The sequence below is a fragment of the Aphelocoma coerulescens genome, chromosome 2 (assembly GCF_041296385.1).
Source record: "Aphelocoma coerulescens isolate FSJ_1873_10779 chromosome 2, UR_Acoe_1.0, whole genome shotgun sequence".
Classification (NCBI taxonomy): domain Eukaryota; kingdom Metazoa; phylum Chordata; class Aves; order Passeriformes; family Corvidae; genus Aphelocoma; species Aphelocoma coerulescens.
Window position 1 is genome coordinate 52,537,058 of NC_091015.1, and position 25,943 is coordinate 52,563,000.

General features: G+C 38.6%; 1 protein-coding gene across 3 annotated transcripts in view; it reads right to left on the bottom strand.

The window, feature by feature from the left end:
• Positions 1–25,943, bottom strand: part of CPNE4 (copine 4) — a 242,059-nt gene that overhangs the window by 175,241 nt on the left and 40,875 nt on the right. For 2 of the 3 annotated variants that reach the window (XM_069007457.1, XM_069007456.1), the window contains exon 2: positions 14,264–14,451. In XM_069007457.1, the coding sequence (XP_068863558.1) occupies positions 14,264–14,443 (180 nt within the window). In that variant the 5' untranslated portion in view covers positions 14,444–14,451. Of the gene's footprint in view, positions 1–14,263; positions 14,452–23,526; positions 23,604–25,943 lie in introns of those variants that run through there. The other variant, XM_069007455.1, reaches the window with a different exon arrangement.

Consider the following 25,943-nt stretch of genomic DNA (forward strand, 5'->3'; position numbering starts at 1 on the left):
TCAGCCATTCCTCAAAGGACTTGTTCTCTAGAACAGAGTGGCTTCTAGAGTTCTCTAGTCAGGAAGCTTTGATGCAACTATTTTAAAGTATTCATAAAGACGTCAAATGAACAAAATTTTCTTTCCTCACAGCCAGACATGTCCTTTAAAATAATCTCAGATCTGAAAGTCTGTTCTCTAGGCTTCTCTTGAGGCCACACTCTGCTGCTCTTCAAGCTGTGTTAAAGTTTCCATGCTATTGTTTTTTAGATACCAACTCATTTTGATTCTACATTAGTGTCTGTTCCATCTTGTCTTGCTCTTCACTTTGTCATATTCAAATATACATACCACGCCCAAATAAAACTAACTTGAGCCCTTCCAGCCTGGTCATTCAGGACTTTCAATACCTCCCTGCTGGGGAAGAACGAGGACCCCCAGAGCTGTCATACAAGAATGCTGGTCACAAAGTAAGGGGTAGCTTCAGATTTTGAATACAGTCTGAAGGCAATATAAAGTTGTGACGAAATCAACAATAATGTTATGAAAAAGCTCAACCAACTGCTTTTGAAATAAACAAACCCTTGATAAATATTTCTCTTCAGGACTGTGTGACAGATCAGTCCTCCTTTGAATTTCATATAACACCAACTTCTGGCAGAAAGAGGATTTCTGAATGACAAACACAGTATGTAACTTGGTCAGCAACCAAATTCTACACATGTATTACGTGACCACCTTCTTTAACAGCTTTTCCTCTCCGCATATGTAATGAAAGGAAAAGGAAAAGGCAGGCAGATGGTCAGTAAATTATGTACCCTCATCACAAAGATCCCCAGGAGTAGCCAAATTATACAATGCTTCACAAGAGACATCAAGATAAAAGTGTGGGCTCTTTAAATAGACTGACCTCCAACTCCAGCTGAAATCAGCAGAAAAAGCAGAGTGATACAATGAAAAGGAGGGAAAAGTAATTAGCCTGCATCAGCTGTGCTCCAGTTAAATGGGTAAGAGCACGTGGCTGCTTTGAAAGAGGATATCCAGATGGAAAGATGCATACTATGACAATGTAAACTCTGTGAACTTTATCATTATGTCAGAATCTTATTTAAAATTATTCCCAACTGATACAATTAAAATGCATTTGAAACTACAGACTTCCTTGGTTTCAAAATTACTTAAAGATGCATGTATTCCTTGTATTGCCCTTCTAAAAATAACACAAACATAAATTGCTGATGCCCAGCTTAGGAGAGTATATGTACAGCTCTTCTAAATTATAAAGAAAAAATTGTAATGGTTCCTAAAGTGTTATAATGATTTCTTTCATTCTTTAATGCAAAGGATGTGAATTGGAAACATTTCCATCATAAAAGAAAAGCTCAGAGACCAAAATATTATCAAGTTGGAATAGTTACACTGAGTGTGTTGTTTTCTATTAAACCTGGGACTTGCAACCACCTTCTTTCCCACAAAATGCAGGGGCACCTGAAGGTCAGGACATGGCTACTTTAAATAATGACAACATCAAAAAGCAAGTCTAAGGTATAAATTTAAAAAACAAGCATGCAAGCCCTGTGAGCACTTTATTTTTGGTGCCAATGCAGCAATTCAATGTTCAGCAGCAAATTCAAAACCAATCAAAATATGGGCAAAAAATCTCCACAAGTTTCAAAACAGCTTTACAGGTGAATTCAAAAATAACAGCTTTGGGTGGAACCAGAGTTGCATGTAGAATTTTAACTCGTTAAAGATAAGTCTTACTCTCTACCACAAGGTTAGCTATCATCAACATTTTCCACTATTATTAGAGAATCTCAATAAATTCCCAGGGAAAAATAGAAATTATATATAGGAAAAAGGAAAATTTGTCTGTAATATTTTCGACATGACTTCATTATGGAGCTATTAGGCTAAATCAGGCAGGAGATCAAGCAAGTCCCACCATACTAAGGAAGAAAGAATGGACACTCCTTACCAAACGGCATGAAGTTGTGTCCAGGGAGGTTTAGGTCGGATATTAGGAGAAGCTTTTTTACCTAGAGGATGGTCCGGCACTGAACAGGCTCCCTGGGAGCAGTCACAGCACCAGCCTGACAGAGTCCAAGAAACATTTGGACAATGCTCTCAGGCACATGGTGTGACTTCTGGGGATGTCCTGTGCAGGGCCACGAGTTGGACTTGGTGATCCTTGTGGGTCCCTTCCAACTCAGGATATTCTGTGACAGCTTTTTTATTAAGAGAAGGAGTAAGACTAATGTAAAGATAGTCAAGGATCTACTCTGGGATTTACATTAAAGAACAAAGGAATCAAGCAGGCAAGCACAGGCCTTCAACAAACTAGGCACACACTGGGGACTGTAAAAAGCGTACTGAAACATCAGATGACAATGAACATAATGTCAATAACTTCAAAGAGAGAAACAAAGGCATGGGAATTTATATTGTATATTCCTGTGCAGAATAGGAAAGACACCTATATGGCAGCTGACAAGCCCAATATAAGCTGGAGAAGTGCAAATACAGTTTTAAAACAGAAAATGCCACTGTCAGTGAAAACAGTTCTGCATCCATGTGGAACCTGAAGGGCAGCCAGGGGAGTAAGGCTATTGAAGTTAGTCCAGTTCATTTGGCAGTGACACAGCATAAGCTTTTAAGTTTACCCCAGCTACAAGGCAAGAGCGGACTAATCAGCCCTCAAACAGCATTTTTAGTTAAATACAACAAGATACAATGATCATCCTAATGTTTCTCTGAAGAGGCAAATAGAAGGGATGCAGTGCATCATTTGGTTCTCCATCAGCAGCTGGTTCTACACCAATGGCATACACGAGCCAGCTGATGCCATAGCAAGGCAATGAGTTTTTCCAAATATTTGAAAAACAAAAGCCTCAAACCTCATATTTTAAATTGATTTGTTTTTTAATTGTAAATGAATTGAAAAACAAACCTTGAATCCCTCTGATTAAGTTTATCATTACAAATCCAGATTACCACAGTGGACAGTTTTCTGCTTCAAAATCACAACATGCCAAGTTGGTGGTGTGGAATAAAACTGAGTATCTCACAAAATTGTGACATTTACCTCTGATAGTTGCAGTTAATATTTTATGATGAATTTCAAACTAAAAAGTAGCTGAACAGTACACTGTAGGCCTTTTGAACAAAAAAAAATAATTCCCAGGGAGCTACAGCAATGACTTCAGTTCCAATGACTTACATGCTCTTCTAGAAGAGACTGTTCAAACCAAGAATTGGCTTGTCATGTATTTTTATTCTGCCATCTTCAAGTGTGACATTTTGAACAAAAAGCAGGTAAATTTATACAGATCACCTATGCAATCTACACCCAAATAGTATGGACTTTCTTTGGATTCAAAATGCCCTAAAATTTTCTGAGCAAATAAGCACCTTTGTAGAGCCAGAATTGGTAAAATTTTGCTTTGCTGTCAGCAGCAGTAGCATGGTGGTGGTAGCAGCCACCCCAAGCCCTCTGCCAGGAACCGGGGATTTTTTTCAGCCCTGTTGCTTTCTTGTCTTCAGAGACTAGTCTTACTAGTTTACATCTAGGTTCCTCTTTCAGAGAATGCAAAGAGTGGCAAAGAAACAAGAGCAGAAATCACGATTCTGGTAGTTGATGCAATGTGTCTCTGCTTTGATTACCTGTTTTTACATGCAAAATTGTAAAGTTCTCAAGGGGAGAAAGAAAAAAATCAATCCTTTTAATTTTTCAAAAAAATTAAAAAAAAAAATCAAGCAGATCCTGAAATATCTGTTAACAGATGAGGTCAGTGCATCTATACAGAAATGCAGCTTGGACATTTCAATTCTCTGTCAGATTCCAGGGAGTCTGTATTCTGGCCTGGTTACAACATAACTGATACAATACATTTTTGAGCTACTACCAAACATGAGGGAAGAGGCAAAACAGTGATTCCAGTAAAACTGCTTTTACTTGCCTTTGCACAAACTTGAACTCCATCAATTCATGTCAACAGCATGTTCTCTTATTACGCAATGGTTTTAAACCAAACCAGTTTAATGAACTTGATATCCCTGGTCAATCAGTATTTGAATAGAAGACTTTTCAAAACACATTCGCAGTAATTCAGACTGTTTTTCTAAATCACTTATTCTCAGAGTTTCATAAGTGCTCCTTTCCTTCAGGAAACAATTTGTATTAGGCCCTAAAGCTCCTCACAGTAAACGCAGAAGAGGCTCACACTGCTGACAATCTCTAAGTCCCATTCTGATGCTACAGGTTAAGAATCAGCGTACTGAATCAATCAAGTGAATTATCTACTTACAAAGCAGCTCCAAAGATTCCTGTTTACTGTAGGTTTATCAAAATCTGTCAGACTACTGAAGTCAAACCAGGCTTAAAATCTCTTCTGGAGATGTGTGAGGTTTCTGTATCTATAAAAAACAGCTCATGAGAGGCAGGCATATAACCAAGGTAATCTGAAATGTGCATCTGCCTGCCCATGACAAAAGCAGCCTTAAACTCTCCATCCAAGTTTAAAATACTATGTATCTGATATATCACGGTGTCCTGCAGTGGTAGGGAGGAGAAGAGAGATCCAACAGGCAGGCATTGTGCAGCAAGATTGATTGACTGAATTATTTTACAATTCTTTTATAGACTTTCTTCTTCATAGTCTAATTGGTCAAAGGATCAGCCACCCCTTGGGGTGACTGGCTAAAATCCTAAAACATCCATTGTCAAAATATTTTTCTACTGTACTATAAACAAATCTTTGCAAGGTCGCAGGTGTTCATAGCTTATAGAACTCTACTAATATCTTCTGTGAGAGAGAAAAATATCTCACGGGATTGGAAAGAAGCAAGAGAAATTCTTGCTAGCAGCAATATTTGTATCCACACTGATAGATAATTAAACTGCAGGGGAAGTAAGCAAAATAATTTTTGTTTTGGAGCTGCTGGCAGTATAGAATTCCTCCTATATATATTTCTACCAAACCAGTTATTCAGGGTTAAGAAAGAGTAGAAGCACTGTAAAACCTTCTTTTTCTTGATGTCTTCCTTAGATAATGTGTGTGTGTGTATATATATATATATGTATGCATATATATGACCAAGAACAGCGTGTAAGAGACACAGGTTTCATGGAAAGCTAGCCTGAGAAAAAGCTGTGAAAAGTTAATGAACCATGAATTAAGAACCATCAAATTGACAACATGGCTAAAGGCAGTATTTACAGGAATGCCTTAGGATGATTAGAAACACTGATGAGAGTACATTAACAACAAAGAAATACCTAGAACTGCATGGGAAGAGGAAATAATTCAGCTGCCCTGTTAATGAGGTAAAGAAAGCACTTTTATTAATATAGAGTAAAATATTTTGTTGGTTATAGTATTTTGACATCTTAAATCTCATCAATATAAGAACTCCTCTCAGTTCTTTCTTAGTATTTCATGTCTGCAATCCAATTACTCAAAAGTTAAGAGGAAGGCAAAATTTTCGAGTAGCTTAAAACCATTCAAAATGTTTCTACCAGCAACAATACACAAATGTCTGCAAAGCCATTGAGAAATCTGACAGCTGAGCACCCAATCCAGTTGGCTCCTCCACAGGAACAAATGTCAAGATAAGTGCATAGTGCTACTTGCAAACACAGACACACTCTAGCTGAAGACATCTGCTGGAGCATGGCTATAGAGAAATTGTTCCCCATGAAGGAACAGAGTTCCTCAATCATTTCCATAACCCCTGATCCACTGCACATTGAAACAAGGATGTAAACAAGTACAGGTCAGTCAGATTTTCATCTAAGCTAGTTCAGTATTGAACTAATTTTTAAGAACGTAAATATTTCCTAAAAAAAAAAAATTACTACGTAATCCCACATTTCATTTCTATGGCTCTCCCATGGGATAATTTACCAGGCAGAAGGTTCCTGGAAATCAGCCCCAACAGAAGATCTTCCTGGTAGAGGATGGTCCAGGCCACAGGTTCAGGGAGAGACCATGTGGCTTTTACCACCTCTCATACAGAAGCATTCCATTCCCTCCTGACTTCCCAGGAGTACACGTGGTTTTATTTAATTATGTAAACTTTGAGAAAATAACTCTTCACTCTCCATGACTTGAAGACAGGGGACCTGAAGAGTTTTAGTTGGACAGACACAGAAGTAGGCTTCCAGCTCTGGCAGAGAGGAATCATCCCACTCAAATATGACCACTCTCAGTAAGAACAAAGACATCTATTTTCCCTCCTTTGCACATGCACTACATTTCACAAACTCCACTACAAAGGCAGAAAATGATATTTGAGCTAGTGGAATAATATGATATTTCATATATATTGACTCAACATGACACTATTTGTTTCCAGTTGAGACAACATGTCTGATTCAAATGAGTTGAAGCTAAAAGACTAGCTGATTTAAAAAGACAGGGAAAAAAGCACAGTGGCTGTATTTAAATGCTGAGACAAGGAGAAGACTCAAGAAAAAGCTACAGATGGATGAGATAAAAACAAGAGGGAGTTATTATTAAATGGATTTAAAATACATAAACAAACACATTATTACCTGGGGTCTAAAAAGAAATCTCATCAAAACCTAATGATGTTCATATTTCTGAGCTAGGCACAGGAGGAAAAAGTTCCCAGTACCAGCTTCTAATCAAATATTTGCCAACACAAAAAAATTACAGCCTTTAGTTTTCAGAATTCTAACTTTGCGTAAGTAGTTGGGAAAGACCTGTGAGAGCACTTTCTTTTGAAGAAGGGTAATATAAATTACAGTTCCAAGCTTTGAGCTTGTGCATCTATATTTTTAAACATGTACTAAGTGCATTAGTGGCTGAACAGAATATTATGAATGATGCTGTGTAGGATATGGAGAAAAACTGCATAGCGGATTCCCTCCATGTGGAGAACTTTTCTTTTTCCAGAAAGAGTTAATGACAGGAGGCCTTCAGCAGGCAAACCCTTGGAAGAGAGGGTGCCTCCAAAATATTAGAAAGGAAAGGAAAGGCTTCGAAAGAAAAATATCTGATTAGATGAATTCAGGCTGAGAACTCACCAAGATAAAACATTCAATTAGCCTGCAGCCTGACCTCACAGACTTCCAATGGTGCTTGAAAAAGATGAGCTGTCTTTGACAGTCATACCATACAAAAAGACTTCAAGGAAGTATACCAGGAATAGAAATCAGAAGCTAAAAGCAAATCTTGGCAGCAACAGAGGTTACCAAGTAGTTTTGAGTAAAGAAACATTCATTAGCATCAACAGAGACTTGATGAAAAAAGGAGAAAGAAAAGTATGTTATAAAATTCTGAGGATGAAATAAACCATAAACCATACACAGGCACAATGCCATGGTGTAAATAAAATCACAGCTTTCAGTTTGATGAGTGAAAACAAGTCTAATGGCTCCTAAAAGACTTAAGCATCACTTTTTAGGAACATCCCTTGGGAAATGAATGCAGCCAGACGGCTCCCGTTTATACCTATGTCCAAAGGCCAGCAATCAACAGCTGCACTCCCAGATCATCACCTGCAAGTTGTGCAGGGCATAGAGCTGTACATAAGACCAAGTGCTCTGAAGACCTGAATGATCTGGGCAGGAGGGGCCAATCACCTTGACTGTCAGCCCCAAATCAGGAAAGGTAGGACCTTGGCTACGTTGTGGCTTAATTAGAAAGAATCCCATTGCCTTTCTTTCCTGATGAAGGTCGTGATCATTTCAGGTAAAGACTCAATTTTTCCCCATTGGCTTTCATAAAACACAATCTGCATGGATCCAATTTTAGAACAGATCTAGAATTTCTTTAAAGACTTTGATCTAAGCTTTGGCCAGAGAACATGCAGGTAGTATTTCCAATTATCAGCCTTCCCGAAGAGAAAAAATCCCAAATCTGCAAATGAATCAGAAGCTTCTTCACTATGAGAATAGCTAATTTCATAACCTCTATTCAGTGAAAGGATCTCCTTGCCACCATATTAATCTGATATAAAATATAAGAATTTCGTAATTTCTTTTACTTGTCAGAGAATAATCTTCCTAAGATGGTATGTTCATCTTACTGTAACCCCATTACTTACAATTAATTTTATACAGGATGTTTGTTCACCAAGTTGAAATCTTAAGAGTGGAATGAGAAAAGTAATATCTAGAATATGCTCTAGCATGGACTAGAGTACTATTTCAAAAATTTCTCCAAACCCATCAAACATCCAATAAACCAGCCCACTGTGAAGCCTTGCAATTTTTTAAAGCAGAGAATAAATCCCGAATCATGGCCCAGAAATCTCTGTGGAAATGCAACAACAGGTTATGGTGCTGCATTTCTGCAGTGCTCTGAAATAAACATAGTTCAAATAACTACCCAAACAAGCCCATGTTCCGTGACAGGTTAGGTATGCTGAATCTTCAAAATATAGATTACCTTTTTATACAGTCACAGACAAATCAGAAGAATAAAATCCCAAATGGCATTGAGAAAATGAGCAGGGATTTTCTCAGTGTCTCTTTTAATACAGGACCAAGGAACTTAAAATTAATCACCAAGAGGCAAGTTCAAAAAACCCAAGTAATTTTACTTTATTCAACCCCCACTTAAGCTGCTGAACCCTTATGTCCCAGGATATCCTGAAATTTTATTTTTCATATACAAAAACTTTTAAAATTATTTTAACTAAGTTATGGAAATTATTCTACCAACTTTTTTTTTTTTACAATTACAAAGGCATAAACTTCTGTTTAAGAAATCCCTGAACTGCAGATCACTGAGAGCTGGAAGAACAAGCTGGAAAGACACTTTTATATTTCTCTGATCCCATATTTCTTCACTGTCACCAACTAGCAACTAGACGCCAGATGGGGTTAGACAGCCTCAACCCTCATTCTGTACAGCTGCTGGTGGTAGTTCTTGTTTCTGATCATTGAAACTTCCAGTTCCATCCAAATGCTTCATCTATTACTTGTTCATCAAAATGAACTAAAAAGGATGTATTTTTTCACATTTACTTATATGTGGTGGGATTTTTCCCTCTCCACAGTATTTTTGTGTTTATTTTGGAACTGTTTGGTAGAGTCATGGAATATATCATCCCACAGACTCCCCTATTTCATGGCTTGTTGGCTTCTGCAGTGGGCTGTAACAGCCACAGATGGGTAACATGAAAGATACTTTTGGGTATCTATGGAAACAAATAGCTTAAGTCTGCCTCAGGGTCTTCTCTTCAGATCCTTCCCCCAGGCTAGGAAGGGGCAGGGAATCTCCCCCAGTCTCAAATATGGAGAGCAGAGAAATGTGGCAGCAGGTGCTGGGAATGGAAATAGAGAGCTGAGGTAGGTGAAATTCAGAAATGAAAGAAAAGAGAGAGCAGGAATAAGGGGAAAAGCAAATACAGATGAAGAGCAAGACTGTGTCCTTGCTATAGCCTGATTCTTACGAAGCCTGTTTAGTAGGCTCCACTGGTATGCTGTACCTTAACTAGTTTCTTGCATTTCCTAGCTCACTGATCTCTATCATCTGTTTGCACAAGGGTCTGTGTGGATATGCAGGTTGATGTGAAAGGAAAAGGAAACCCAGAAAAAACAGTTTTGTTTGTTTAGTCTTGCCAAGCTGATCCTTGAAATGTCATGCTAAATTACAAGTGAATAACTTTCGTTTTAAGAATATCAACACACTTTTGTCAAGGCTCACTGAGTTTCACAAAGGGGACTTCAGAGAATATTTCGACCAAAAAAAATCTATTTCAGTAAACAAACTTATCCATTCTAATGATTTCATCCAATTCCATCAAGACAAATTTTAGCACATGCATGTTGTCTTTGGATGCTGCTGTATTTACTCTGCCATTATTGAGATTTAATAAAAGCTTTGGGTAAAAAGCAAAACCTCCAACTGGCTGTTCAAATCCACAAGGCAGCAGACACTCTACTGTCCTGCTGCTGAAAGCCAGAAGAGTACTATTACAGAAAGCCCTTCCCACTTCCCAAACATGGCTACTTGTCTTCCTAAGCTCCTGTTCTCTTTTCATAGCTACAGACATCACATTCCATCTGGCTACGCCAGGCTGTATGACACCTCCTGATCTCATGTAAATCTTGTATGACCAGACACAGCTCAGCAACTTACTCAGCTTTCAAAATAATGTGTACTATGGGTATTTGCCATATGCAGATGACCTGTGAAAAGGTCCGTGATAATTTCTTAGGAATAGGGAGTCAATGAGAATTCCAGTGCCAGCACATCTCAGCTGAAGACTCCAATGCTATACACAGTTAACATTTATTGCACATGGACATTCACACTCTAGGTGGGTAAAATAATCATTGGAGCAAAGGAATTTGTCAGCATGTACCTCAGTCATTCAGCATCTGATACTTAGTGCAGTGTTTAAACTCCTTGAACACATTCAAATCAAAATGGAAAAAAAGCCGTTGAATTATTATCTTAAACAAACAGTTTAAGTACAACATTTGGCCACCCTGCAAGTGTGTACCTGCCTAAAATTAAGGCTAGAAGAGCTAAAATTTGGATCAGCAAATTGGCTTTTAATACATAAATACAGCATCATCTTAAATTCTGCTGTATCACACCCTGTCATGTTAGGCTTCATGTGAGAGAAAGAGTAAACTGCTGATTTTCCTGGGAGACACAACATATCATTTACATTCTAGATTGGTGGAGATAGTGCTTTTCAGCCAGCACCAACACACATACAAAGAGAAATGTAGGGGAGGAGTCTGTGCACACTTGTGCATGTGTCGGTGTGTTTACAGAGAAACACCAGACAAGAAGAGAAAACCAGCAAGCATATCTGTCCCAGAACTGGGGACAGCACCAAGAATTCTTTGAGTATTTGTCCAAGTTCCTAATGGTTTCACATCTGAGGAATTACGTGTCCCTCATCAAATCATCCAGGGAACTACAGGTCCACCAATTTCACCTCAGTTCCTGGGAATTTGATAGAGCAGTTAATCCTAGGCACATTAAGGATAAGAAAATCATCATGAGTAGACAACCAGGAGAAAAGTCATGCCTGACCAACTTGACAAACTTCTAAGATGAAGTAGATCTACCTGGCCTGGTAGATGAGGGAAGAGCAGTGGATATTTTCTACCTGGACTCCAGTAAAGCCTTTGATGCTGCCTCCTGTAAAATCTTCATAGAGGAGCTGTTGATACAGGGAATGGATGAGCAGACAGTGAGGTGGATTGAAAACTGTCCAGGTCCAGAGGCTGGTTATCAGTGAGACAAATTCTAGTTGGATGCCAGTGATTAGCAGTGGGCCACAGGGGTCAGTACTGGATCCTGTTTAAGATCTTCATTAATGACCTGGATGATGGGGCAGACTGTACCTTCAGCAAGTTTGTAGGTGACACACCTGAAGCACTCAGGGGGCATCTTATGAATGTAATAGCTGAAGGGAGGGTCCAAAGACAACTGAGCTGGGTGTCTTTTCACTGGTGGCTAGCAACAGAACCAGAGGTAATGGACACTAGTTGAAACATAGGAATATGAGGGTACATATTTTCACTTGTGACAGTGATGAAGCACTGGCACAGGTTACCCAGGGAGTATGCAGAATCCTCCCTCTTACAGATACTCAAAAACACAGTCCTGGGCAACTGGCCCTAGGTGTCCTCACCTGATCAGCACATGGACCATGGGATCTCTAGAGGTCCCTTTCAACCTCACCAATTCTGTGTCCAGGAAAAAAAAACCAAACAAAATCCCCCAAAACTAAACAAAACAGGAAAACCACAATTTAAAAAAAAAAAAAATCAAGATGAATACTTAGATGTCATTTCCAATCTCTGGAAACTGCATCTACCCACTCTACAAGAGCATCAACACATTTTCATTCTATATTTACATGTGTGGGTGGCATAATTTACACAAACACACACATATGCACACACAGAACTGCAGAACTGGAAAAAAAAAATATTTCCTCAGCAACAGGCTGACATATTTTATCAAAATTATCCCAGAGACAAATGTGCACGCACGGATTACTCACTTCTAGGGATTGTCTGCACCTGTAGAGCGACTCCCTCATATCCCAGTGTCTCTAACTTCATGCACAGTGCAACCCCATCAGCCTAAGCCCACATGCTTCAGCTGCATCTGGCCCAGGAGCAGCTGTGCAGCCAGCCCTCAGTACTTTCCCAGGATTTCAAAAGCACTTATATGCAAGAGCACAACCTACACAGACCTGTATATCAGACACCTTCAATCCAGCTACTCTGTGTTGACAAAACCTCCATGCAACCAGAGAATGTGATCAGTATGTATATTTCAGTAACACTTTATCTTGCTACAGCATGTTTGGATCTCCAAGGGGTTTAAGGTATCTGGAAATTCAAGATCATTTCATGAAGGCACTAAATCCACACTCCTCAGTTCTACTCCTTTTTTTGGGTTGCCATTTAGTGACTCACTTCACTGGTAACTAGATTTTAGGTTTTTTTTTAATTATTACCTTGTCTGTTTTTTCAGGTCTTGCTGGATCATTGATTGCCATCAGCAGAAGATTCCTCCAGCCAAATTATGTCTTCAGCTATACCTGAGTGACTCTACTCAATTTAGCTCAGCAAATGGAATTTAATTAAAAATTCTGTTAGGAATGTGCTGGCCAGAAAAGACTCATCACATCAGAGTGGTTTTCGCTTTGCAGCACTGATAGGAACACGAACTAATAAAAACTTTTTGTTCATACTAAAATGAATGGCCTGGACTCTCACTAGACAGTAGGAGCAAATGATGTATGATGAGAATTGTATCAGTGGGTAGATCTGTTCAGCAAGAATTACTCTATTCAGACAATCACTTTCCAAATTAAAAACCACATCGAATAACAGGAATCTCCATTACTACATCAGAATATATAATTTTAATCTACTTACCCTGCCAAAGACAAACTGGATGTGAAATGCACACAAAGTTATTTGGAGAACTGAAACAGCACAAAAGTTTTCATTCTGTCCATTCCAAATGGGCATTTCATTTTGACCTTTAATCCACTGCTTGGTTAATTTCTACTATTTGTGTGATTACAGACAGTGCAGCTAAATGCTTCTTTCTACACAGATACCTAAAATTACCTTTTTTTAGGCTAACTATTATATCACCCTAAATGTCAATACATGGACACACTGATTTTGTAGCACTAAAACAATGGCGAGAATTTTATTTCTATTTATAGTCTGGTTTTCTACCAGGGATACGTCTGGTGGTTCCACAAGAGCAAACTAAGAAAAGAAGAATACCATCAAAAAACCCTTAACTTTCCTAGGCTGGTGCTGGACTGCACTGGAAAAATTTCAGAGGTCCATAGGTCAAAACGATTGGAATAAATTGAACAAAATCCTCAAAGTCTGACAAACTTGGCTGAAAACACTGAATTAAAAGATCCCTAAATTTAAGATTTTGCTTTCTGCATATGCTCACCATTATTATTTTTATCTTTTCATAGATAACACAGTCCTATGCTAAATGCTAAAACTCTTGAAAACAGACGGATGGATATGCACTCAAAATTAACTGGATTTAATACATTCATAATTTTCTCTACATAATTTCTATTCTCTTTTTAAAGTCACAGCTTTTATGTTGATTAAGCACAAACACTCAACTACAACTTTTAAGTAAAACAACCAACACGACGTCATTAAAAGTATTACATTCCATTCTATATTCTATATTTACAATTTTAATTTCTTTAAGACATCCTGTTTCCAGTTATGAAAGAAATCATTTCCATGATCAGGCAAAATAACACAAAGCAGGATTTTAATCAAACATGCCATCTGCAATACAAGGCAAATTGATAAGGGAAATACATTAGTTTTACTAACTCCAACAATGAATCCAACTGTAATGCTCAAAATTTGCAAATCAAGCTACTCTGCCACCAAATCCCTTGCCAAGTAATAATAAATCCTCCACTCTTCCACAGTATTCCTCTTCTTTATATTGTAATGCCTGGCGGTCACTATCATTATCTCTGCTATTATATAGCTTTTATGAAAAAAGAAGCCCTAAAGAAAAAAAGTTTTATGATGCTTCATTCTTTATTCATCTCGATTTTTAATCTGACTCCAAAGAGAAGTTTAAAGTTTCTGATTCAAAGTATGTTAGGGGGTTAATGGAAAATCTCCCTTCACTCTTACAAGATTATGCCACAGGCTTCAAATTGCTTCTTCTCTTTATTGTTCTTGCTGTTTCAATTTTGCCTCAGTTTGTCTATGCCATCCGAAAGTGCCAGAAGAATCAAATTTATTTTATTAAACACTCACCTCAAACCACTGGCCATGCGACTGCATTTTAAGGATGACACAAGGATCTGGTTTTGAGAGGGCATCCCTGTCTGATATGCCTTTGCATGCGACTCGCAACTCCACTTTAGTCAGGCATGGGCTGTTAAAAATTCCCAAGGTATTGGCTGCTGATTCATAGATGTTGCTCATTTTCTTCATTCCTTGTTCTGAAAGAAAGAAAAGCTCTATTAAAGATGGTGCACGCACAGTACAGCCCCTCCTTCCACACAGACGCCAATGCAAAGTTCTGCTAGACAATACAATAACTGTGAATGAGAGCCAGAGCCTGAGGGGAAAGAATAAAATCAAAGGAATCCCTATAGAGTAAAGAAATAATCATCTCATATGTTTATAAGTAAGCCAAGTTTAGAACAAAATTTTCCACCATGCCTCAGAACTCTGGGGGTGAACTGTGACCTCAACCTCCAGCTCTGTTCCTGCTTATAGAGCCACATTTCCCCAGGCCAAAGGATAGATACACAGCATGGTAACTTCAAATTTCTTATGATAACACCTTAACAAGGGTAAACTAAATTTGTTCAGCACACCTCCAATCTGCTTTTATTTCTCTCTATTCCTTCTAAAGAGTATGCACTTCTTCTTACACAAACTTTTGGCATAAATGCCATAGAAGGACCCCTTCATACCAACCTTAAATTCCAAAATACATTTCACTGTTTCCACACACAGACTGCAGAAGATTACCTGCCTCCATTCCTAAGCAAGCAGCCAAGATCGATGTTCTAAACAGAAGGGCAGAATATTTATGATGGCATGTCTTGTTGTTATGGAGTGTTTGCTCTTTTGGGTCAAGAATCAGAGTTACATGAACACAGATGGCTGGAATAAAAGGGACCTCCAACCCTTACTTCACTGTGAACACCACCACCAATCCTGTAGCAAGAATTTCTCTCAACAGAAGCAACAAAAATATTTTAACACAGAGTTTACCAAAAATCCCTATATGGCCATTTTTGCATCAATAAAGAATATGGGAACACACTCTAATTTGCACATTTGTTCCGAGCTTCAGCCTGACCCTTTAAAAATCTGCTTCCTCATACCTGGACTACTGCCTTCATCACCTTACCCCATACATAACAGCCACAAAGTATGAATTTCATACTTCCAGAGGGCAGATTTGTCTTGCCAGTTAATCAGCAAGCCTTTTTTGTGCTCTGTTTCAAATATTTTCACTGTCTCTTCCACAACATCCTGTTCTCAGAGGTTAATGATTTTTGAGAACTGTTTTGATAAAAGTTAAATTTCAGAGATATGGAAATGAAAGTAAAGTTTTCTTTCCCCAAATCTTCCAAGTTAAAAATAAACTCAAAACCCACAAAATCACACCCATCCAGTTTTTCTATGAATTAGAAAAGTAAAATTAGAAAGGTATTTCTCAATTCAGAGTAAGAGAAGTTGGCAATTTAGTGCTAACCTCTAATACATATAGACAAATTTCAGGTACATAAGTCTGAATGATGAGGCAGATTATCTGCTCCCCCAGCAGAAGGGATAAAATCTTGTTAACAACTTACAATTTTTCAAATCTATACAACAACTTACCATATGACCATTGATCTGCTGTGAATACCCCCTTCAGACAGACCTGAAGTGAGCCCAAGTGGACCCCAACCACTCTCTGAAGCGCAGGCTCTCCAGGCATATTTGGAATGTGAGCCACACCACAAACATAGTGCCTGACACCCTAAGATCAAAACAGTCACCTTCAACCCCTCCCAGTTACTTGTAAATATTGTCTAAACTACTGTTCCTTGGATTTACTGCTAGGAAAGAAACATGACTGAGAAAACAGGCAAAACTAAACAAGATATGGAAAAGGTAATGATATTGGGCTACGTTATAAAGCAAGGGACTGGAGAGACTGTTGTCTAATTATTCATCATTTTATAATCCCATCTCCTTCAGAAAGCTGCTCAACAAGCTCATCCTACAGATTTACAAGACATTTTTACATGTTGCCCTTTCCAAATTGAAAACCATTCGAAAATTGGGTTAATTCTGTCTCATGCACATCATACATCATTAATAAAATGTCATCCTTTGTGCAGAAATAGGCTGGTGATTTAATTAAACTGGATGATTTCAACACTGAAGAGAAGAGGAAAAAGTAGCAGAGTGAGGGGGAGAGATGTATTTTTCTTCCTCCTACAATAATTATACACTGGTTTTTCAGAACAGCGGGTAAGTACAAAAATTATATTTCTTTTTATCACTACAACTATTATTTCAGCTTTTGCATGTTCTAAATTTATCAATGGAAAAGATCAAGCCACAGCCCTATTCTTTTGTCTCATTATATTCTTCCTTTAATATAATCACCAGCTTGGGCTGTTGTGCTGATGTCACATCAGGAAGCTGGAGGCCTGGAAAATAGATTTTGAGCCTACTGAAAGTGGCTAAAAAAGGTATTATTTTGCACATAGACATAGATTGCGTAAGAAGTTTTTTTTTCAATTAACTACATACATTATTGATGGAGGAAAAAATTAATAATTTTTCTTTGCTACAAACTCTTTCTTTTTCAGTTCTTTAGAACCTTGTTATTCCTTAAATCTCCACATGGCTTCAACATTCACAAAACACGAGCTGTACCCATTAGAGGAAAGCAATGGCACAGATACAAAAAGTAAGTGAGATAAGTGATAGGTCACATATTACTGAAGTTTTCATTTCATTGTTGCATACATTCTCTCTCATTTCCTCTGGAAATTTTCCTCTGGAAAACAGGAAAGCGGTGCATCATATGCTTCCCACACAAACTTATTAGCCAGTGCTAAACTGAACTGAATGGGGAAGCAAAACCAGGCCTTTTGTTTTCACCTCTCCATGGTGAAACATCAAGAAGTAACAGCTGGAAAAAAATAAAAACTGCACTATGCTGAAATTGAAATGTAATAGGTTACAAAAAGAACCAAACCAATGAAGCCCCCCAAAAACCCCCCAAAGAATGTGTCACATACAAAGAAAAGGTGAGAACCTTGAAGACAGGTCTCTGTCTCCACTCTCTCAAACATATTCTGTATCTGGCATACTTAGAGCTCATTAACTAGAAATTAAAACGCTCTTTTGACCTTTTCAAAGAGATTGATGGCTCAAAGTGATCTTATATATGATGAGATGGGAAATTAAGGACATGAAGCCAAATTCTTCTCAATAGAGCCCAGAGACAGGACAAGAGGCAACTGGCACAAACTGAAATTCAGGAAATTCTGATTAAAGAAAAGGAAACTTTTTACTTTAAGTTTGGTTGAACACTGACACATGCCTCTTGCAGAACTTGTAAAGTCTTCATCCTTAGAGATACCCAAAACTTGTTGGGACATGGCACCCAAAACTTGTCAGGGCATGGCCCTACTTTAAGCAGAGCAACCCACTTTAAGCAGAGACTTAGAATAGATGATCTGCAGAAGTGCTTTCCAACCTCTTCTACTCTGTGACTGTGCAGAAAACAAATTATAAACTTTTTAGGGTACAGACTGTGATACGTTGTTGAGTACTAATCAATGATTTGGGTCCCCCTTGGCTCCAAAGCCATGCAGAAAATCAAAATAAATACATAAGCCTGGCATTTCTGGTACAAAGTAGTGCTACAAAGGCTCCCACCTGTAGGTATTTCATGAAAAGCAACAGCACACGAGTTCAGAAAATTGTGCCTGCCTAGATATGATTATGATTGGATTACGATGAAAATCAGTATTACACATTTGACAGCTACATCTTTCTCTGTTCAGGGGGACTAAATGACTTAAAAAGTCACCTAGTGCCTGCAGAAGTTAGGATCTTTGTGACATAGAACACAAGCAGTACATGCCTGTCTCTGGGATCTAGAAGACTTGAATTCAGCTCACACAGTCAGATCCACCCTGTTACAAAAAGGTAAGCCACACAACCTCTCCACAAACTCATAACCAGGCTCCTTAGATTCACCATGAAATAAATCCAAGTTTCTATCTGAATTCAGATTTCAAGTTTTCTCCTCTGCCCACAGTGTCATTTTGCTCTCCTACACACACAAGGTCCAAAAAGCTTTTCTGAAAGCTGTCTGGGTGAAAAATGAAGAGGTGGCTCTCTGCAGCACCTTGTGAAGAATCAGGGAAACATTCACACTCAGCCTCACCTTCAGTTCAGGTAATAAGTGAGCAGCAAATGAGAAAGATGGTGAGATTAAAAGAAGTAACCAGTGTGCTCTGCATTTAGAAAAAGGTCTTGTTATTCAGAAACCTGTAGTCCAGACCAAACTACATGCAAATGAATTTGGGGGTTGCAGGTTTCCCGTCACCGTATGTTGAGAACTGCGTCTGAATTATTTTATTGGCACTTTGGTGATGAAATGAAAATGACCTAATAGCATCTGCCTGCTTCTACAGAAGTAAACAGCAAGAGTCTGCTCCTGGAAAGGCAAATTATGTTTGCAGTTATGTGCACATGGTGGGAAACACCAATAGTAGAGTTACATTACATAAGAGCTGTGAGTAAGTGCCTCCAAAAGAGAGCAGGCCTAAAACCATTGGATGTTGTGGCACTAGCTGCTCCCTACATATTTATACTTATAAATTATATATGGAAGGAACATTTAGTATTCAAAACATAAGAACAGCTTAACTGTCTAGACAGGAAGCTTTGTACCTACAGTTTCTGGATCTTCCAGGGTTGAAAGTCTAATGAAAGGAAATATGAAAACCAAGTCTACAGTTATAAGCTTAAAATTAATAGAACTCAGTTAAACAAAATACAGTAAGAGCAATATTTATGGAAAAGGCTGAAATTCTGTTGGGCATTCAGGAAGAATAGTTTTTAAAAGCTCCTCTGTTTAGTGACTTGTTCAGCTCCAGCAGAATGTAGGCCATGGACCCCTCAGGGAATGACAGTAATTGAGGTAAGTAATCATTTTTCTTTAAGAAATTTTATGTAATTGGGAATTCCTAGTCTCTAGTAATTACTGTATCAGCTGTTGGCACTAAAGCTTCCTTGGTTGTGAAAAGCAAATCCATTCCTTCACATTCAGCTGTAAATAAGCTTTGTACAAATGAGGAAAGGTGGGAATTCATCAGGAGTTCCTGATTCAGCAAGTTCATTAAATTAATATTCCATGTGCTTAATCAGGAGCTCACTAAGACACCTGGCTTGCCCAGGTCTGAACAGAGACCCCAGCATGACAGGGAAGGCAAACCTATCTTTATTATCATATGTATTAAGGTTTTTTCATTATGTCTAATCTTTGTTGCTGCTGTGGCCATTGCCTTGGCCTTTCTCTGTGCATCTCTGGAAACTTCTCATGAACAATCAGTGCTATCTTAAAACATAGTCATTCAATTACTTATCTCTGACCATGTTCCTAGACCCCTGGTTATCAGCCATATCTCAAATCACTCACAAGACTTTCCTGTTGGCATTAAAAAATTATCCTGGTCAACATCAACTACATTATAAATTGTTACAGAACTTTAAATGATCATAGATAATATAGACATAATTCCAGCTACCAAAATTAATTTGAAAATGAATTATTATGTAATGAAAAGTCAATAGGTTAGCTAGATCCCTCCACAGGATAGTCTGTGCAATTAAAATTACAATTTTTCCTCCTTCACTTTGATTATCTGACAACTATTAACAAAAATTTATTTAAAGTTACACCTACCAGAGTTTGATAAAGGCCTTTGAAAAATGAGCAGTAAACTCAGTAAGGAAGGGGGATCTGGAGAATCCAAAACAATGCTATTGTGAACAATGAGACAGATCTGATAATGCAAGTAATCTATTTGGACAGTAGGGGAGAAGGTTCAGAACAAAGTGCCAGCAGTGTAAATGGAAATATACACACACTGACAGTTCAAAGGGACTCATTACCATGGAACCAACTGTTTCAATTATAAGGGGAGAAGGGAAAGTCACTGGAAAGAAACTGAGACATCTAATGCATGACAAAACACTGTACAAAAGTGTGATGCACCTATACAAGTAACCCCATTTCAGTTAAGAGAGGGAAAATCCCCACGATAACTGGAGCCCTGGGAGATGCTTGAATGTGCCCAGGTCAGGATGCTCTGAGTGGCTCCCACTCAGTGGGAGAGTGAGTGCTAAAACACATATATTCTATTGTCTTCTACTGGAAGACCAAATCTAGGACTTGCCCTGGGTCCTCCAGCATGTACCTAATGCCATCAGTCACCTCTTACTTCACAGAGCTCCCACTGTCTTCCTTCTTACAATGCTGTAAAATATGCAGGGAAAGAGAAATGAAAAATTCACTAATATAAAAACCAGAAGACTGAACGAATACAAGACCAAAATAACCCTCCTGGGGATAAATGCAGACAACTCCCCTACTAGAAAGCACTATCAATGCTTATTACTGGAAAAGTAGCAGAGATTTTTTCACAGAATTAACCAAAGTCTGCTTCATCTATATTCACTGGATTTGTACCAGACACAAGGAGTCTGCCTCTCCCGCAGCAAGGCTGGCTCACAGGCTGGCTACAGAGGGTGTGTATCCAGTCTTGTTTATAAAATGACACCTTCTAAGACAGTGTGTTGGTTTAGTATGGTAACAGAATGTATTTTATTTGGAAGAGTGTAGAAGCTAGAGAGAAAACAGACTGCCTCATCTGTATGCTGACACACAGGAGCACACACAACTGTCCTCTTATCCACAGTCTTGTTTCCTTAAATATGCCTGTCCAAAGCCTTCACTTGCAACTCAATACTGTCAAGCGAAAACATTAAATAGTCCCAGTGTTCCTCTTCCAAATCATGAAAATGGTGTATTTTACCTCAGAAAACATTAATAAAAATGGCTTTGTTCTTCATTTCATTTCTATTTCTAAAGCCATTAGAACTGCTCTACAGCCCTTTCTCACTATTATAAAAGTTAAAAATGTATTTAAAAAGCAAGAAAAATAAATGCTAGCAAAGTTCACACTGTTCTATACCATGACTCCCTGAGCTGATGATTTACAAGCAGGACTGAATAATATGAAGTCCCAGTAAAATTCAGGCTGCCACAAGTAAATGATTTGCCTGCTGGTTTGGGTATTGGTTCTCAAGAGTCTGGAGTACTACTTTTGAGATGATAATACCTGAATCTGGGAATGCAGGGATTTAGCATCGATACATGGAAAAAAGCTCAGGACCATTGAATCACTTCAAACACCACACTGAGGGGTTACACACACACAAAAACCAAACCTACTATATGCAAGTGGCTTGTGAATGTAAGTGACGTGTAAGCCTAGTAAATCAGAGAAATGTCATTTAATCTCTCTAATCAACAATTTCAAAGCTACTACCGTGTGATACTTATTTGACTGCTTACCACTAAAAGCCATTACAATTTTCTTAGGCTTGCCATTTCAGTTTGCTGCTTGCACTAAGTGAAATATCAAATGAAACACAGAAACAAAAGTATATTCACTCCAAGGATATGTGTTTGCTGCTTTTTTTTAAAACTGGTTCTCCCAATTAGGTATTAGAGTGGAAAATAAAAGTGTCTTAGCAAGAAATGAAGCTTTACAACATAGTTACTTATCCACAAATCTTAAATAATTGGATATTTTGCTATACTTCAAAGAAAGATAAGCCTGGAACAAAATCAAATAATCCCAGCACTCTAAGGTGTAGCAGTCAAAATTCCGGTATCAAATAAATCCAACTGAGAGCCTTCAGAATATGTTTGAGGCAAAATAATTCTCGAAATAATTAGACAACTCTGAACAACAAGAAAGATGTATAGTCTACTACATTAATCCTTGCCTTATCATCTCCACTCGCATAAAATACATTTGAAATTACAATTACCCTTTATCCACCCTGCAAAAGCACACTGTCTATTACCTACAGGAGAATCATAGAACTGTTTACATTGGAAAGACCCTTAAGATCACCGAGTCCAACCATTAATCCAGCACTGTCAAGTCCACCACTAATCCATGTCCCTAAGCATCACATGTACACATCTTTTAAGTACCTGCAAAATGCTAAATCAACCACTTCCCTGGGCAGCCTGTTCCAGTGCTTTACAACCCTTTTGGTGAAGAATTTTTCTCCTAATATCCAATCTAAACCTCCCCTAGTGCAACTTGAGGCCTTTTCCTCTCATCATATTGCTCGTTACTTGGGAGTGAAGCAGCAAGTTGTGTTCCCCAGCTATACTCAATTACACCAGAGTATGTATATAAACACAGGCAATGCCTGGAAGAGTTTATCCATTTACAGATGTAACATATTGCAAACAGCTAATTTTCCTCAACAGATGGTTATAGTGGCTCTTCCTGAAGCATAAATGTGATTCTACAAGAGAAGCTGCCTCCTGATCCAAAGACAGGCGCATCAAGAGCAGTGAGGGAGGACCTCCCATTTACTGTTTAGTTACTGCATTTGGAATACAACCAGAAGGTCTACCTGCTGTAAGTTGGCTCAGGGCTTCCTAGCAGTGTGAGAAAAACTGAATTTATCGATTACACAGGAGTGCTCCTGGGGCCACAATGAGCCCAAAACAGAGCTTTAAAGTCAAGTTGGTCTGTCAGGTAGAGCAGGAGGAGAAGAAAGGGAGCAGTGGATAGTGCTGCAAGCAGTTGCTCTCTCACTTCATAGTTGCTCCCCCTACATGCTTGACCCCTTTCTCAGCAACAAGCAGAACTCCTATGGCCTCCCAGGACTCTGACAGACAAGGAGCAACCTGCCCACCCTCAGGAGGGTGCTGGGTAATGAACACCTTTACCTGATGGCTGGAGCCAGCCCTGAGTTCATTCCCTTCACAACACAGGTTTAGGGACCCCACACTGGGTTTGTACCACTAGTTTAAGTTAGACGCTGAGCCTTTCTTGCCTTCTTGGAAAGAAAATAATAAGTAAATGACAAGATCCTTGATCAAATATTTGAAGAGTCACCCACGAGCACAATGTGTCCAGGCACACGTTGCCACTGTCTCAGCTAAATCGGCAAGGGATACAATCACATTGCAGCTCCGACTGCAGGCACGAGAAAAGCTGTGACAGCCAAATTATATGGAGAGTGTTAATTTCTTTCCTAGATTAATTTCTACTAGCTTATTCTGACTTTCCTCTAGGAAGCTATATCCTACTCCATATTGGGAGTGTTTTGCAATCTCAGTACCACCATACCATGAGAGATTCAGTCTCCAAATAAGCCAGTTGATATTTTTGGTATCAAATTGATTCACAAAAGAATTGCAGCATGCTCTCAGCAAAAAGTCCTACCAGTGCCAAATGTACCGCTGGTGCCAGTGCCGGGCCATTCCTCTGCTGGCGTGTTCATGTTTCCCAGGATCTGTGCTCTACTGAGCTACCAAAGATGGGTCTTAACGTGTCAGGACACAGCGCAGCCCCACAGAGATCCTAACCTGGGCCCTGGAAGCAACAGAGCTTTGTCAGCAATGTTATAGTAGACCTACCTCCTTCTGACGCAGTGCCAAGACTTTGGCTAAACAACACTTTCAAAAACAAGCTCTAGAAATCCAAGCCACCAAGAATTTTCAAGTGTTTCTCTCCCTTGGGAATTCTTGATATGTGAGAAATATCTGTGTTGTCAACAATAAAGATGAGAAGCAAGAGACTTGGAATGTCTTTTATAAAACTTTGTCTGACACAAGGTTGTCCCTTAAGCACTTCTAAAAGTAACCTATGAGTGTACACAAGAGATATGTCTTCCTTTTGAAATCTACAAGTCCCCATCAGTCTTTGTTAGCATATACTGACAACAAAAGGGCAAAACAAACAATTCAGCTCTGATAGTTATTACAGAGTTAGAGGTAGAGGGAAGGGTTCTCAGCTCCTAAAATGATGCACACAAAAGAAAGGAACTCACAAAACTAGTATTGATGGAAGTCCTACTGCCAACTGCCACACACAAAAAAACACCGTAACACCTGCTGGTATTGACATCATTGCCTGGTAGGAGAACTTTACATGAAATTCACATTAGGCAAGCTGTACCCCTAAGATTTGGGTACATATTGCACAGGGCTTCACCTACATTCATCTGTCTTTAAAGGACAAATTTATAGAAAGTGCAATAAAGTCCATGAACCATCCACTGCTAACAGAGAGAAAGGAATGCCAATAAGCCAGTAGTGATGGCACTCAAGGGAGAAGAGACACAAGAGGCTGGTATTGAAGTTCCAGACAGATGTTTCCACTTCACAAATGCAACCACTATGGTCAGATTATCTAAGGCATAGTTCTGTATGAATTGAGAATTGAAAGTCATTCCCAGGCTTTCTCTCCAGACCTGTGAAACTCTTAATTCCTTCCCTCACGTGCCCTCTGCTGAATATGATTGCTCTTCAAACAGGAATTTATGTACTCTCTTACAATGTTAGTTGAAAGACAGTTGCAAAGCATCAGGGACATAAGGAATGGTAAAGCAGGGTCATCATGATATTTCCTAAGAGCACAGAAGAGTAGAACCAGCCTCAGATAGATATCCCATCATGCCAAATAGGAGTGGTGATAACTAAACTGGGTCCCAAATATTCCATGAGAGATGCCAAGTACTAAAGAAAACACAAAATCTAGAACACACTTAACCCGATTGTTGCTCAGCGCACAAAGCAATGCCTTCCTTGTTCAAGTATTTATATCTGGATTTTAACTCTGAAAGGATGGCCATCGGGCTCCTCTATACCCACATATTTTTAGAATTAGGAAAATGCATGTTGGCAGTAACCAAAATGCAACTGTATCAACAAACAATATTCAAACTGATCTCTCAATTCTTCAGTGATAGAAGGCATTTCCCATGTACTGTATATTTATTGATGCCTTATTCCTCATCTGCGTGGATCCAGTGGAAACAGATCCAACAGTCAGAGGCCTTTTTCATAACTTAAAAAAATTATAATTTCATAATTTCATACAATTACTGGTCTAATGCATGAACATGTTTCAGTGTACACAAGTGTAGGGTAACTCCAAAATGAAGAGATTTTAAAGGTCTTCCTAAGTATGGAATCCAAGATCTTCACTTTTGTTTCTCTTAACTAGTAGAAGACTTGTTTTTTATTTTCTTCTCTAGTATCAGGAGCCCCCATAGGAAAGGGTGTTTGGAGAGGAAAAGAACAAACAAAAAACCCATACAAATTAATAATAGAGAACGTGGGTCATAGCAAATTCATGTCCTCACACATCACCCCATCCAATGCATGTCCATCAAAATCTCAGTGAGAGATGCCTTTGTAACTTCTTTATGATAGCAAATCCAGCCTTGAATACCTGTGGAAAAGATGTACTAAAATTTTCTAAAACATTCTGAAAAGATACGGACTTTTACAAGAATTTTGCTGTTTCACTCATAAGCACTCTTTTCCAATTACAAAGATTACAGCAATTCAGATCTGACCCTGTGAATGATGGATGACACACTTTATACTCTGGAGTCAACATGTAAATTTTACCTGTAATTTCTGCCCTCTACAAAAATAACGAGGTGCTTGACTGCTGTTGCATTAAGTCTGTAATGAGACTGAATGCACAGTCATACCATTTAGTGTTTTAAATTACTTCAACTTTGGAGTAAATACATCAGCAAAGACTGAGCTGGGATATTAAGTGTAGAGCAGTACATCAAAATAAGATGTTAACTTGCTGATGTTACATGAAAATTATTTCCATATTTC